General features: G+C 46.8%; 1 protein-coding gene across 3 annotated transcripts in view; it reads left to right on the top strand.

Moving 5' to 3' along the window:
- The window catches only part of IFIH1 (interferon induced with helicase C domain 1), a 104,022-nt gene that overhangs the window by 83,118 nt on the left and 3,928 nt on the right, over window positions 1–16,976 (top strand). For 2 of the 3 annotated variants that reach the window (XM_068245673.1, XM_068245672.1), the window contains 2 exons: window positions 1,243–1,339; window positions 6,935–8,384. In XM_068245673.1, the coding sequence (XP_068101774.1) occupies window positions 1,243–1,339; window positions 6,935–7,138 (301 nt within the window). In that variant the 3' untranslated portion in view covers window positions 7,139–8,384. Of the gene's footprint in view, window positions 1–1,242; window positions 1,340–6,934; window positions 8,385–16,976 lie in introns of those variants that run through there. The other variant, XM_068245674.1, reaches the window with a different exon arrangement.

The raw sequence follows: 16,976 nt of genomic DNA, 5'->3' as shown, positions 1-16,976 counted from the left end.
TTGCACGGTGCTACATCCTGGTCATTTGTGTGCTGCCCTACTTCACTGTTTGGCCTATTAGGCAGTGAGTTGACATACAGAGGAGGGAAGGCTCTGGATACCTTAGGCTGGATTCACACTGTGCGAGTTGCATAACGCATACGTTATAATGTGTGTGGACTGCAATGGAAACTGGACGGTCATTTAGAGCCTGCACACAGCAAGTTAGAATAACGTGTATAATGCATGTGAACAGGCCCATAGAATTGTATGGGCAGTGAGTTGGCATGCAGAATTGTTCTGCAACCCAACTAATGCACTGTGAAGTAGCCTATAGAGCATTCCCATTCCTCTCTTGTTACACTGCTGTCCCCCCATTCCAGCCTTCGACTTTAATCTCAAAGAGGCCTTCGAGCCTCCTTGGAAAGCCATGGAAGTACTTGGGCCTCCGAGTGCTTCCCAAGATGAGCAGCTCCGTACTGAGTAGGCTCGAGCGCAGACTTGTCGCTTGTCTGCATAAATACTGGGAGACCCGAAGACGCAAGCGACAGGAGTTTTGAACGGGGGCCTTGCGGTGGAACCTGGGGACAGGGAGAGGAAGGGGAAGACTCTAAGGGGTCCAGAGCCTTTTCTCCTCTTAGGTGAGTATCCAACTTTTTTTTAATTTAGGACATTGCAGTTGTCCTTTAACACAACAACTTCATCCCATATTTAGGCTACACTCACATTAACCTTTCTAATGTACTGACTGACTTTGACTCTTTTTATCCATTATTTATTGACCAGCAATGTGTAAGGCTGGCTTCACACTGCAGATTGACGGCAGCAGTGCGGGCCTTCAGGGATTACCACGCAAGTATGCAACCACTTCCTGTGGCCAATGCAATCACATGCGTGGAAGCGTATAACAAAAAATACGCTTTGGCACATGTGCGATATGTAAAACTGCGGCGGGTTTTCATATTGGCACTCGTCGGCATAGACTTACATTACTTACGGTTCACCGCATGTCGGCGCAGAACCGCACGGTAACGTAGATCTTTCCGAGCATCGGGGGTGCGGCGAAAATGTCACTTCTGTCCCATTACGCTTCCCGTGTCAGTATGAAGGTCTCCATAGACTTTCATTGCCCTGCGGGGGGGTGCAGTAAATTTACCGCACTGCAACGCCCCAATGTGAAATGGCCCTAAAATGTTGGCGATATTCTGTATAAATACAATAAATAATAATTCTTACCACAATTTTATTTTATGCATCTTTTAGGCAGTATTTCAAAGAGGGAGAAAACAAAACACTTCAAGAAAAGAAACTTTACGAAAACCAAACAAATATTGAAATAACCTGCAGAGACTGTGGAAGGGTAAGACTATTTTCTGTTTCAGCCATTCTTATTTTTATAAAAATAAAGATATGTCTTTTTACATAATAAATGGAAATTAAAGGGATACTGTAGGGGGTCGGGGGAAAATGAGTTGAACTTACCCGGGGCTTCTAATGGTCCCCCGCAGACATCCTGTGCCCGTGCAGCCGCTCACCGATGCTCTGGCCCCGCCTCCGGTTTACTTCTGGAATTTCAGACTTTAAAGTCTGAAAACCACTGCGCCTGCGTTGCCGTGTCCTCGCTTCCACTGATGTCACCAGGAGCATACTGCGCAGGCCCAGTATGGTCTGTGTCTGCGCAGTACGCTCCTGGGGACATCAGCGATAGCGAGGACACGGCAACACAGGCACAGTAGTTTTCAGACTTTAAAGTCTGAAATTCCAGAAGTGAACCGGGGGCGGGGCCGGAGCATCAGTGAGTGGCTGTGTGGGCGCAGGATGCTGCGGGGGACCATTAGAAGCCCCAGGTAACTTAAACTCATTTCCCCCCGACCCCTCCTACAGTATCCCTTTAACTCTGACACAGCATATTTACAGCTAATAGAAGTTGTATGGGCAGTACAGTAATTAGAAACACATACATTAAAACAGGATTTGAGAAATATTAAAACAGGAATACGGACTTCTGAGTTGGAAGTTTTGGACCAATCAGAGATTGCAGAAGTCTAAACTAGAAATGGGAAAATTACAGAAGTTTTAGACCAATCACAAGACTCTGATACTGCCAAATTTTTCCGAGTCTTGTGATTGGCCTAAAATTTGTGCGGTAAACCTCTGCATTCTCTCATTGGTCCAGTACTACCGAGTATTTTATAGTCTTGTGCAGGGGCGTTGCTAGCCCCAGAGATCAGTGGCACGTGCCACGGATGTATTCTGGGGTGCCACGGATGTCCCCCAGGCAGAGTCAGGCAGTGGGTGCAGTACTCACCTCCGGCCGCTTCGCCTCCAGATTCTGCAGACATCTTCTCTTCCGGGCTTCTCCCCCTTGTGAATCAGACGCTAAAATTCCTAGTGACTGGTTGAGGCGCCACAGCTCCCAGCATACCCACATAGAACTGTGGAGCCTCTATGGAGCCATGTTGGGAGCTGTATTGCCTCAATGGCTGGCATGCTGGGAGCTGTGGTGCATCAATGGGGGGTATGCTGGTTGCTGGGATGCCTTTATGGGGGCATGGGGGGAGCTGTGGTTCTTCTATGGGGCACGCTGGGAGTTGTGGTGCCTCAATGGGAGGCCCGTGGGGGCATGGGAGGGGGTCCACTAGAAGGTCAGGGAATGCTAGGGGGGAACTGCCAGTACAGGCCAGCCCGCCCAGCAGAAAACCAGACCAGCAGCACAGAAGCCAGGTAACTCTGCCTAGTTAGACACTGTTAGACACTGTCTATTTATGTGAAATGCTGCATTTTTTTTTATTTGTATTAATGTAGAGGGGGCTTCATCCAACATGTTGCTGGGCAGGCCTAGTTAGACCACTGTTAAGTTCATGTTAATTTGGCTCCACCCATAACCACGCCCACATTCTGGTGCATGGCCACACCCATTTTGTGGCTGGAGTACCCAAAAGTTCCCCCGGATCTCTTGGGATCCTAGCAACACCCCTGGTCTTGTGGTTGACCTAAAATGTATGATTTTAGGCCAATCACAAGGCTGGGAATTCAGAAATACTCGGTAGTATTGCACAAATCAGAGAATGCAGAGGTTACAGCGGAATTGGAATACCACAAAAATTTTAGAGTAATAATCACAAGACTCTGGAAAACTCACAGTATTCAGATTTCCATGGGAAATTCTGCATTCTGTGATGGGTGCAATGCTTCCGAGTTCTGCGATTGGGCTAAAATTTCTGACTTGCAGTGATGTGGCATTTCTGCAGAATTTTAGATTCCGTGGAAATTTTCTGACCATCCCTAGTGCATTGATTATTTATTTATTTATTGTATTTATAAAGCACCAACATATTACGCAGCGCTGATTAGAGAAACATTGCACCAAATACTTTTTTTTTCTAAAATAAAGGTCCTAAGTAACTAAAAATTTTTGCTACAGAACAAATACCAACATTAATGTTGGCACTTATTGGCCTCAGCTCATACAAGGCTTTGCGGTAAAAAAAATCTGGAAGGGAAAATACCGCATTCGGTATTTTAGACCTTTGTGTGCTAATTCATTAAGATTTTCACAGCTGCCTTTGAAGTTCGGTAAATTACCGCAGCCCATTGAGCGGTACAGCAGAAGTGTGGCGTTATCTCTCTTTTGTTACAAGCTGTAATTACGGTTCCCTGCACAGACTCACAGAGACTTTGGTTCCCTGCACAGACTCACAGAGACTTCGATTCCCTGCACAGACTCGCAGAGACTACGGTTCCCTGCACAGACTCACAGAAACTTTGGTTCCCTGCACAGACTCATAGAGACCTCGATTCCCTGCACAGACTCGCAGAGACTTCGGTTCCCTGCACAGACTCACAGAAACTTTGGTTCCCTGCCAGTGGCGTAGCTAAGGAGCTATGGGCCCAGATGCAAGTTTTACATGGGGCCCCCCTAGCACTCTATAAATGATTGATACGGCGCACCAAAACCTGCCAAGGACAACTACAGTGTCAGAGGTGCAAGAAGGGGATGGGGAGCAGTGTGCTAATGATTACTACTATTCAAAGTATCTATAGAAGTGATTATTACAAGCACAGGACCAATAGAGAGCTAATACTGTAGTTGAGGGAGGGCCCTTCAGGGGCCCCTCTGGCCCAAGGGCCCCGATGCGGTCGCTACCTCTGCAACCCATATTGCTACGCCCCTGTTCCCTGCACAGACTCACAGAGACCTCGATTCCCTGCACAGACTCGCAGAGACTTCGATTCCCTGCACAGACTCGCAGAGACTTCGGTTCCCTGCACAGATTCACAGAGACTTCGGTTCCCTGCACAGACTCACAGAGACTTCAGTTCCCTGCACAGACTCACAGAGACTTCGATTCCCTGCACAGACTCACAGAGACTTCAGTTCCCTGCACAGACTCACAGAGACTTCAGTTCCCTGCACAGTTTTACAGAGACTTCAGTTCCCTGCACAGACTCACAGAGACTTCGGTTCGCTGCACAGACTCACAGAGACTTCAGTTCCCTGCACAGACTCGCAGAGACTTCAGTTCCCTGCACAGACTCACAGAGACTTCAGTTCCCTGCACAGACTCGCAGAGACTTCGGTTCCCTGCACAGACTCGCAGAGACTTCAGTTCCCTGCACAGACTCGCAGAGACTTCGGTTCCCTGCACAGACTCGCAGAGACTTCGGTTCCCTGCACAGACTCACAGAGACTTCGGTTCCCTGCACAGACTCACAGAGACTTCGGTTCCCTGCACAGACTCACAGAGACTTTGGTTCCCTGCACAGACTCACAGAGACTTCGGTTCCCTGCACAGACTCACAGAGACTTCGGTTCCCTGCACAGATTCACAGAGACGTCAGCTCCCTGCACAGACTCACAGAGACTTAACATTAAGACCTCACCAGAGGTGTCGGTAATTATAGTCTGACTTACCGCTTGTCGAAGGCTTTATGAATTGACATTTGCTGACAATTTACTGACATGTGTTGGAGGTAATTACAGCCGAGTCGGTAATTTACCTCACTGCTCGGTAATTTCAGTTTTTCATGCGGTAACGGCCTTTATGAATTGACACTTTGCTAAGTGCTCGGGAAAGTCTGCTGTTTTCAGCATTACTGCATGCCGTAATGCTTTATGAATTGAGGCCATTGACACCAAATGGTATCTAAACCCCCAAAAAAACCGGAGGCGTCTGCCGCATGGCATCTCGTTCAAATGCTTCTTCTGCAAGCGTGCAGAAAACATATGAGCACCTTCAGCAGCGCTTCTCGTCATTCGCTCCATGTGTTGAGTTTCGGACCTCCTCAAGGGGACATGGAAGCGCCGCAGTTGCCAAACTTGGATGCTGCAGGTTGCCTCCAGGAAAAAATAAAACGATGGGAAGAATCGATGGGAAAAATCAAGATCGAAACGCAGTGTTTGCACAAACAACTTGAAGCAATGGTATGAAGCATTGTCCATTCATTTGAATGGGCAGAACTTAAACTACATGCGCTACGGCTGTCATTTACTGCCCCGCATGAGTCCGTGTAAACCAGCCCTAACTGGGGAGACTTGATATCTACAAAAATACTTTGCTGCTATATTGATCTATGTGGTTTAAAGCGGGACTGTTAGCCATTCCATTTACCCACTGATCTGTGTTTATTATGCAGTCTACAACCTGCATTGCAAGCCTTCCAATATAATCATAAATGTTTCTGTTGTAATAAATCTTATCTTAGGCTGGCTTTTTTTGGTACATTACCCAGGGAGAAGGAAGCTTATCTCCCCTCCCACATTCCTGCTCCTCACTGTTTGGCTGAGTTTAGTGTGACATGAGGCTGAGAAGGGAAAGGGCCAGTTCACACTTTAAAAACGTATCCGTGGGACACGTTTTTAAAGCTCTGCAGAAAAGCTGGAAGTGGATCCTATGTTGATTGCACACGGATCTGTGTTGCACGGAAAGAAAACGTCGCAGAGAGTCCGGATTTTACAGTTTTTCCCGGACTGGACGGGAAAACATGTACAATGTAAGCCTATGAGAACAGACACTGTGCACTCTCACTAGGCTAGTCGCTGGTTGTGACGTCATACTCACGCGTCCCACCATCCATCACTGCCGCTCGGTCCATTCTGAAGAGTCCGGAGGCTAAGAGAAGCATGGGTATTCTCCATTGGGCTGAAATAGACCAATGGGAATCCTCAGCAAGAGATCATTTTCATTGGTGCATATTGAACGAATGAAGATTCTCCCTGTTGCTAGGCAGAATGGGCCTGTTGCAGCATATGGAGAGCCCCATGCTTCTGCTGTCCTCCAGGCTGTGGAAGGGACCCGAGCGGTGGGACGAACGGTGACGGCGAGACAGGTGAGCGGTGATGCGTACATACCGACGTGGAACGTGCCCTACCATTCAGATCAGATCCGTGTCAAACAGATCCGTTTTTCAGAAAAAGTGATCCATTTGACACGGATCCGATCTGGAACCGGACAAGTGAGGACCGGCCCATACACCTGATCCCTCTGCAGAAGCTGCTGAAACACGATCTATGCTGTGCTCACGTGTTTACAAAGCAAGCTAGATATGACAATGCAGTTTCTAGGAGAAAAAAAGAAAAAAAAATAGTAAGGGAGAAAATGACATCAGTATTAGCTACAGTCAGAGGCAGTAAAGATGAAAAATGCCTGAAACAGTTTTCTCTTTATTTACTAAATAAGATTCACTGAAATCAAAATGTGGACAGTACTATACATATGATATGTAAGTAGAACAAGTATGTACTTATATATGTGTTTTTCCTTGGGATAGTTTGACTATTCATGCTGCTTTAAATGGATTTATAGTACATTGAACTAGAAAATAAACATAGACAAAAAGGAGCCAGCAATGGCAAAAAAATGTCCCTCTCGCCTTATGTCATTATTGGTGTATCCTTGCATTCTCCCTTGCAGTGTGCTGTTATAATCACAGTGTATCATTTCTTTTTTTGAAGACATGGGGTAACATGATGGTGCACAAAGGACTGAACCTACCTTGTCTTAAGATCCGCCACTTTGTCATTAAATATGAGGAGGAAAAAATGACCAAAGACACTCTGGAAATCTGGAGCGATCTGCCCATAAAATTCCCCTCCTATAGCAACGATGAGCAGGGCCAGGAGGAGGAGGAGGATTATGGCTCTGACTTGGATGACTAATTTGCAACATCCAACTTCTTTCTTTGCTGATTAATTCTGCACATATACATTCTATATGAGATTTCAGGAAGCATCCATTCTCCAGAATCAGGTTATTTCGGTAGAGGGGGTTTGTAGCAGCTGGAAAGTTGGACTTGAAGTTTCGTTTGATTGAGCACCGAAGTAGAATACCATTTAATTGTTTAGTCAGAGTTACAGACTACCCAGCAAGCTCACGGTGAACCAGAACTCAGGTGGGACTCTCCATGACCTCATGAACTTTAGCATGCCAATCCTGTCTACCAGTCTCTTCTATACTGAGCCCTTGCATGCGAAGCAGGTCTTCTTGGCGCACAGTGCAGGCCGCGTAGTGGCTGAGTTGAGCGTTGCTATAGCTACAATCTGCGGCCCGCGCATGGGTAATGTGGGGGAGGGGGGGTGACTGAGTTGCTATGACTCGGAGGGGGAATAGTAGTTAACACCGCCAGGAATTTCAGCGGCAGCAGGGTGAGCCATCATTTAGCTCGCCCTGCGCCCAAACCTGGCAACGTTACAACACGTGTGCTTCGCATGGACATATCCATATCTTGATGAAGGCTGTCTATAGATCTTAATTATTAAATTATATTGATTTTTTTTTAATTATTATTGATATGTTGTTTTCTGGAGGCCTTCTTAAAATATTGCTCACATTTAATACATTAAAGCCTAATGCTCAAATAGGACCTCTGATTATTCGGATTAATTGGTGGGAATCAAACAACTTAGCTGATTTTTTTTTAAAGTTTGTTGTGAGTCCAGAAGTAACCATCCAGAGTATGGCACATTACGGACATATAGGGTTGTCCCTGCAAAGGACAACTCACGGAGAAGCATGTGATCAGTTTGATCAGCTGATAGATTTATAAGGTTCTGATTCACTGTGAGGACTTCCTGGTTTAATGCACAATCATGACCAGCAAATCAGAGCCTTACAAATATCAGCTGATCAAACTGATCACATGCTTCTCATTAAGTTCTTCTAGGCAGGGCCATCCCTACTGACAGATTGTTAGATAGATAGGTCAGATACACAGAGAGTTGGTCACTGCAGTAGCACACCATGACATGAAGAAGTATTTTGTACCTCAGGGGTAATTTTATTATTACAATGTACATATTAGATGACTCATTCCATAAATGTTAAAGTGTGTTGCTGTGACAGCTGCTTGTTCTCTCTGTATTTTGTATAAAAACTTCTAATAAATTTGATACATTTTAAACATCACACTCTGTGGCTTGTAAATTTTGGACAGTGTTTTACTCTGGACAGGAGGGCACCGGGCAGTCTTTTTCTCACACAATTCACTATCTCCCTCACTTTGGTGTCCATCGTGTTCAGCCCCTTCTTATATTACCCATTTAATGTACGTGTTCTTTCATATGCCAGTCCCGGATTTACATCACAGGAGCCTATAGGCACAGATGTCCTGGCCCTCTAGACTTCTCCCCCAGTTAAAGGGAGACTCATCAGTGGAATGGCGAGAGCTGTGTAAATAACCTCTCATTTACGCTCAGCTCAGGGCTCTACAGTGCCTTATGGTAAATCCAGCCCTGCATATGCCCCATTCATGGATAGCCATGTGGCACCCTTAATAGGCAGCATCTCACATGCTTACAGAAATGTTACAGTAATGCTCCATTAAGTCTGTCCCCTAATATAGGTGTCTATGTGGAGAGATTACATAGCACTGCCAGGGCTGCATAGTACCAAATGCTTCATAATAACTGAAGCTATCATGCCCCTTTATAATAAGTGCAGGCACCCTGTCACCAAACTTGCAATGGGGCTACGCCACTGTTCTCCATAATAAGTGCATGTACCTTATCTTCCATAGGAACAAGTGCAGTCGCCGTGTCCCTTATTATAACAATCTATTTCACACAAAAAGCGGGGGCGACACAATTCCTGGGACCTGCCTGCCTCTTCAGTGTCTCATGGAGGAGCAGGCAAGAATTCAGAGCGCTTTGAGTCCATGCTGTGCTACCACATGAAACACTGTTTCCACTGAAAAAGAGGCGGGTCCCTTGAAACGCATTGCCCCCCCCCCCCCTTTTTGTGTCAAATATATAATTATTCCTTAACCTCCTGTTTGAGGTAAGACTATTTTCCATATACTCCCCTCCACTGCACATTTTGGGGTGCCTCTTTCCACCTTACAAAGTTTTCCCCCCTCGAATAGTGGCACGGCCGGCACTACCATTGAGGCAAAGGGGGCAATTGCCCCAGGGCCCCTGACCACTGCAGGGGCCCCCGCACAGCTGGCCCCTGCCAGATCTTCTCCCCCATCTGCTCTCCGTAGCTGCCCTGACTGCATATACCTGATCGCTAAACTGCTTCCTGCTGCCAGTCTGCCGCTCACCTTCGCTCCGTGCAGACACCAGCGGAATCCCCTCATATCATGCTGCCCGCACAACTACATGTGCAGCCTCGAGGAAGCCTACTTCCCACCCCCTGGTTAGCTTCCTGATGTGTACAGAGTCCCCGGGGCCCCTGCATGGCGCTTGGCTGTATTGTATATTGTAGTTCACTTGTCTGAGCAGCGCAGGTACAGATTAAATACAATATACAACACAATACAGTCAAAAGCCACGCAGAGCCAACATGTCTGCCATAATAACAAATATGCTCCATTATAACAAGTGCAGGAACAATGCCCATCATAATAAGTGCAAGCACCATGTCTTCCATAATAACCAGTGTAGGTTACAGTAGGAACCATGTCCCACCCCCAAATAATAAGCGCATGCGCCACATACCTGATGATGTACAGATCCTTGTAAGTACATTTGTTTCTTGGCTGTGCGTATATGAATCCAAATCAGTGGCTGGATAGTGTACTGGTTAAGGGCTCTGCCTCTGATGCAGGAGACCTGGGTTCAAATCTCAGCTCTTCCTGTTCAGTAAGCCAGCACCTATTCAGTAGGGAGCTCTTACACTCCCTAGTAGTACTCAGAGCCGGGACAGGGGCCTTTAGCAACCAAGGCTGAGACACCAAAAGGCGCCCCTCCATCCCTCCACCCCAGCCGTCACACACTGATTGCTATTAGACTAAGAGGCACCCCAGGGCCCCCAACACCTTAATCTCTAGTTATCTGGCTTGTAGTCACTTCCATGTATCTCCTTTTCTTATTTCTTTCTGCTTCAAACACAATTAGGAATGACAGCTGAATGAATTGTGCGCCCCCTTCTACACTGCGCCCTGAGGCTGGAGCCTCTCCAGCCTATGCCTCGGCCCGGCCCTGGTAGTACTGCCTACTGAGTGCGCTCTAGTGGCTGCCTCGCAAGCGCTTTGAGTCCGACAGGAGTAAAGCGCTATACAGAAAAAGGAAGATTATTAAATGTTACTGCTATTTTCAAAATTGATGTATGGCTTATTTTTAAATGTTTGCATGAAGGAAAACTAATGATGGAAGAAAGGACTAGTCTGAATAATGAAACTAGACAAGATCATTAATTGATCAGTACTGTATCAGTATTTCCCAATTTTACTACAAGTGAAATGTGTATAAAGATGTTTGTCTTTCTTGTCTGGACTTAAAGAGGAACTTTAACCCAGGATTGACCGTCATTCCAGTCAGTAGCTGATAACCCCTTTCCCGCGAGGAATCTTTACCTTTTCTCGAATACATCATTGGGGTCTGTATGGCTGATATTGTGGTGAAACCCCTCCCACAGTGTGATGTCATGACCATGGTCCTGACAGTTTGCTGTCTGTGAACCTTGTTGCATTGTGGGAAATAACGCTGTTTCCAACTGCCAAGAAATCAGTATCTCCCTCTGTGCATATGTATATCTATAAAAAAAAACTTTTTAGCCTATGGCATTGATAGTGGGTGTAGTTATAGATAATGGCTGTTGGTGCTGTCTAATTTTTTTTGTTGTCTGCCAGTAGTAAAGATGCTGACCAGCAGGCTCATTGTGGATCAAACAGCATGAAGAAATTACACAGCGAGTATCAGTCATTTCGCTATCCATCTTCTATTTCTAACTTCTCTTTTTGCAATGTATTGATTTATTTTTTCCCTCTACTATTATTTTTGGTTCCTCTTTAAAGAGAAACTCCAACCAAGAGATGAACTTTATCCCAATCAGTAGCCGATCCCCCCTTTTACATGAGAAATATATTGCTTTTCACAAACAGAAAATCAGGGGGCGCTGTATGACTGATTTTGTGCTGAAACCCCTCCCACATGAAGCTCTGGGACCGCGGTACTTTTGGCAGTTTGTTACAATGTAACAAGGTTCACAGACAGGAAATAGCTGTTTACAGCTGTCTCCAACGGCCAAAACAGCTAGCAGCAGCTACATAACCTGCCCACAGTAAAAATGTCACCATGTAATAAATGTCAGAATGTAAATCGGGGAGAGGAAAGATTTTACAATGAGCAAACACTGACTAAATCATTAATACATAATTTTTGTAAAAATGAAGCACTTTTTTTATTACATTATTTTCACTGGAGTTCCTCTTTAAAGAGGAACTGTCATGAAAATCTTAAAATGTAAAAAACATACAAATAAGATGTACATTTTTTCCAGAGTAAAATGAGCCACAAATGGCTTTTCTCATATGTTGCTGTCACTTACAGTAGGTAGTTGAAATCTGACATTACCGACAGATTTTGGGTTAGTCCATCTCTCTGTGAGGAAACGCGGAAAGCCGCCGCGTGTGCCAAGAGCTAGGCAGCTGACTCCGCGTCCTGCGCGGCGGTTTGCACGCGTCTGGGTGTGTGGTGGTACGCGGAATGGCCGCCGCATGTCCTGACAGCAAAGCGGCTGTTTGCATGCAGCAGCGTGTGCTTGGTGTGGCTGGGTCTGTTAGTGCACTTAGGCAGATGGAGAGCTATGCACGCGCAGGCCTGAATCCAGGACCTTTATACTAGCAGGGGAAGTGTCAGCTGATCAGGAAGGTCAGCTGATTCCTGCAGGACTCATGATTGGCTGAATGGTTCGGGCGGGGCGGCAGTGTCCAGCAACTATATATTCTGCTGCTTGGTCAGTTGCTGGTTGCCTGTCGTTGCGATCACAATGTGGGAGCACGCAGACCCGTAGTCAGATCCTTAAGTGTGCCGGGACCAGCTGGAGCTGTAATCCTACACTTAGCTAGATTCTGTTGATAGCTTAAAGTACTAGTTTGATTGTGATTATCTGTTATGACTTTCTGCCTGACTACTCTCCTGATATCTGATCCTGTACTTTGTTTGTCTGTGAGTTCTCGACCCTGAGAACTATCTCTATCGATAGGAGATAGTTCATGCCCTGTATGTGCTGGGCACCTGCTCCACAGGGCCAGCGTTGTATTTGCTGGGCACCTGCTTCCCAGGGCCAGCGCTGTATTTGCTGGGCACCTGCTCCACAGGGCCAGCTCTGTATTTGCTGGGCACCTGCTCTCCAGGGCCAGCACTGTATTTGCTGGGCACCTGCTCCCCAGGGCCAGCGCTGTATTTGCTGGGCACCTGCTTCCCAGGGCCAGCGCTGTATTTGCTGGGCACCTGCTCCACAGGGCCAGCTCTGTGTTTGCTGGGCACCTGCTCCCCAGGGCCAGCGCTGTATTTGCTGGGCACCTGCTTCCCAGGGCCAGCGCTGTATTTGCTGGGCACCTGCTCCACAGGGCCAGCTCTGTATTTGCTGGGCACCTGCTTCCCAGGGCCAGCGCTGTATTTGCTGGGCACCTGCTCCACAGGGCCAGCTCTGTATTTGCTGGGCACCTGCTCCCCAGGTTCTCCAAGCTTGTTACTATTCTTCTGTATTCTGATCTTGTACCCTGTCATTCTGATACCCTGTTGCCGAACCTCGGCTCGCTCTTAGACTCTGCATCTGACTCCTGATTCTGTACCCCGATATTTCTGATACCCTGTTGCCAAACCCTGCCTGTTTATTAGACTCCGCCTCTGCTTTCTGTATCTGTACTGTATCTGTCCGTGTGTTACGACCTGGTTTGCCTGACTTCGAGAACTGACCTTGCTGTTAGAGACAGTTCCCAGATCTGTTAGTGACGCCCTCTCCTAGGTGTCACTCACGTTCTGTCCTTCCTACGCTCCGCCTGACTCCTCCCCCGGGAGAGTCCAGGCCTTCGGAAGGAATCTGTATTGCTGCAGTACTTCATACAGTACGGTACTTGTTTCTGAGGCTTAGTCCTCACGGTATTACTGTTGCACCAAGCACTCACACTACTCAGGTGTTCAGAGGTTAGCATTATATCGGATTATCGGTGATACTGCAGATCATCAATAATCGGATATATATCTGTATTCCCAGTGATACTGCAGATCACCGAGAATCAGACCCTCTCTGCTACACCGATCGTGACACTCTCCATTGGGAATTTTTAGCAAGGCTTTTATTCTTTATAAAGACATTCCCTGAAAAAGATTTATACAATGCTGATGGACAGCCTCCCTGCTCACTGTACACTTTCTTGGCAGTTGGACGGAGCAACTGCCATTCACTAAGTGCTTTTAAAAATAGAGAAACCCTAAAATCTGTCGGTAATGTCAGATTTCTACTACTTACTGTAAGTGACAGCAACATAGGAGAAAAGTAATTTATGGCTCATTTAACTCGGAAGAAACATACTTCTTATTTGTATATGTTAACATGTATTTTTCATTTTCAGATTTTCGCGACAGAGGTCCTTTAAGCCTTAACCTAAGCAGCTCCCAATAGCAGACGAGAATAAATCATCATTTGTAAGCAGATTTATCACACCAGGGTTGCATCACCCCATCATTTCCCCAGACAAATCTGAATATGATGTTTTTACTTCCACCCACCCAGCAGCAAAGAAGTCCTGGAAGCAGTTTTGATAGCTTGGCTTCTGCAGACGATATTCAACCTCTGAGGTCATCTCGGTGGATATTTCTTCAGCAGTGTCATCAAAGCAAACCTGTTACATATGTTGCAAGATCAAAATATATTGCTGTTCCGTATTTAGCAGTCAGTGACGGAAAAAAAACGAGTGACTCTCGTGGCTTCTGTATAAATCCAAATGTCAAATGGATGGAATATCAGATTATCTTGTTTGTAAATTGCTGCAAGTTGTAAAAAAACAACAGATGAGGCTAATACTACACTAAAATACCTCTAAATAACCCCCTAATCTATTATACTAATATATCATTCATAAATAACCCCCTAATCTATAATAGTAATAAATCATTCATTTCACCCCTTGGCCTGGTGAGATCTTAGGAGAACCTGGCTGACTTTTATTTCCATTTGCTTTTCTAGTATTTCAAATAAATCCCTTAGAATGTAAACTTGCCAGAGCAGGCACGGGTTCTCTGCCGTTTGTGTCTTGTAAGATGTTGTACATTTTGTTAACCCCCCTGGCGGTATGATTCCTTCCTGATTTCAGCGTCTACAAGTGGTATCATTTTTTCATTTGCTTTTAGACCTAAAAAAGCAGGAACAAATATTCCCCCAGAGAGCCTGCAGCAGCCTCTGCACTTCACTTCACAGGGATCCAGCACTGCAGTTCTCCCTCCGTCCTCTGGATGGCGCTGTAACTCTATAATGAGATCGCTGGCTGTCGTCCCTCACCAGAGGGAAGCAGAGCCTCTGAGGACAGGAAGGAAAATGCCTGTCGGCGCCTGGATCCTGGGAGAGCGAGTTGAAATACCCACTGTGCGCTATGCTCTGCATTAACCTTGTGGCAGCTACCACGAGTCAGGCTCAGGGTTACCGTTCTGAGCGCAGATTTCCAGCCCCGAGCCTGACTCGGGGTTACCACCAGGAGGTTAATCACAATATATTTTTCACCATACAAGCATACTGTGATTTTACAAATTCAACCCCCTGGGGGCCCTGACAGACTCCCCCCGCCGCTTTCAACCAAAAGGGACCCTTTGTTGCAGTCCGATTCCCCCCCACGGTCCCTAGCTTGCTTCCGGACCTCTCCAGGTCATCTCTCCAACTTAACTACCTGGGGACCCTGCATTGTCTTTTGTAGAGTTGCGTCTCACCTGTCCCAGCGGGTGCGCAGCCCATGTCTTCCCGATTTTATCCATTTCTAGCCACATCTCATTATTCGCCACTAGCATGGAGTGCATGGAGCATGCCTGCTGGGAAAAAAATAGGTAGCCCTCCAGTACAGGTAGGTAGCCAAAGGTGCATCCTTTCAGTATAGGTGTCCCCCCAGTATAAGTAACAACCCCCAGTATAGGTAGACAAGGTGTTCCCCAATATAGGTAGCTTCCCCAGTATAGGTAGCCAAGGTGTTCCCTAATATAGGTAGCTTCCCCAGTATAGGTAGCCAAAGTGTTCACCAATATAGGTAGCGTCTCCTCTATAGGTAGCCAAGTTGTTCCTCCAGTATCGATAGCCACCTCCAGTATAGGGAGCCAAGGTTTTCCCCCATATAAGCAGCCTCCCCCGCGTAGGTAGCCAAGTGGTCCCCACAGTATATGTAGCCACCCCCAGTATAGGTAGCTGAGGTGTTCCCCAATATAGGTAGCTTCTCCATTATAAGTAGCCAAAGTGTCCCCCCCCCCCCAGAGGCGGCCTTAGAGTATGCGGGGCCTGGGGCGAGTGTCATATGCAGGGCCTACACACACACACACACACACACACACACACGCTGTGGAAACACACTGTGGAAACACACACTCTGTATAGGTTAGATAGGTAGGTGCCCCCAGTATAGGTTAAATAGGTAGGTGCGACCAGTATAGGTTAGATAGGTAGGTGCCTCCAGTGTAGGTTAGATAGGTAGGTACCTGCAGTATAGGTTAGATAGGTTGGTTCCCCCAGTATAGGTTATATAGGTAGGTTCCCCCAGTATAGGTTAGCTAGGTAGGTGCCTTCAGTATAGATTAGATAGGTAGGTGCCTCCAGTGTAGTTTAGATAGGTAGGTGCCTCCAGTGTAGTTTAGATAGGTAGGTGGCCTCAGTATAGGTTAAATAGGTAGGTGCTTGCAGTATAGGTTAGATAGGTAGGTGCCTGTAGTATAGGTTAGACAGGTAGGTGTCTGCAGTATAGGTTAGATAGGTGCCTGCTGTATAGATTAGATAGGTAGGTGCCTGCAGTATAGGATAAATAGGTAGGTTTCCACTGTATAGGTTAGATAGGTAGGTGCCTGCAGTATAGGTTAGATAGGTAGGTGCCTCCAGTGTAGGTTAGATAGGTAGGTGGCCGCAATATAGGTTAGATAGGTAGGTGCCTGCTGTATAGATTAGATAGGTAGGTGCCCCACAGTACAGGCTAGATAGGTAGGTTCCCTGAGTAAAGGTTAGATAGGTTAGGTGCTTCGCACCCTCTGCATGGTGGGGAGAGCGGGCATATAAGTTAAAACTCACCTTTCTTCCGCCGATCCCCGCAGCCCCCATCTCCTTCCTGTCCCGGCATCTGACATATTGGTAACAGCGCCCCCCTGTGATGACATGTGGTCACGTCATCACAGGGGACGCTGTTATCAATACGTCAGATGCTGGACAGGAAGGAGATGGAGGCTGCGGGGGATCGTCGGAAGAAAGGTGAGTTTTAACTATGTCCGCTCTCCCCGCTGTGCAGAGGGTGCGGGGCCTCCTCAGGCCTGGGGCCATTTCCCAACCCCCCCCCCCAAAAAGCCGCCTCTGGTCCCCGTAGTATAGGTAGCCACCTCCAGTATTGGTAGCCAAGTTCTCACCACAGCATAGCTAGCCATGTCCAATAAACTGTCTCCTCTTGTATAAGGTGTTGGTGTCAGAGGAGAAATGTAGCTTCCTGCTGCCTCCCCATGACCAACACTCTCCGCAATCTCAATTCCACAGATCAGGAGAGGAGAACAGTGCGTAGTAACCGCGAGGCAGACATCAAATGCAGGAAATGAGCAATGA

Source organism: Hyperolius riggenbachi, chromosome 7 (genome assembly GCF_040937935.1).
Source record: "Hyperolius riggenbachi isolate aHypRig1 chromosome 7, aHypRig1.pri, whole genome shotgun sequence".
NCBI lineage: Eukaryota > Metazoa > Chordata > Amphibia > Anura > Hyperoliidae > Hyperolius > Hyperolius riggenbachi.
The sequence above is the reverse complement of the archived record's forward strand: the minus strand, read 5'-3'. Positions and strand labels throughout refer to the sequence as shown.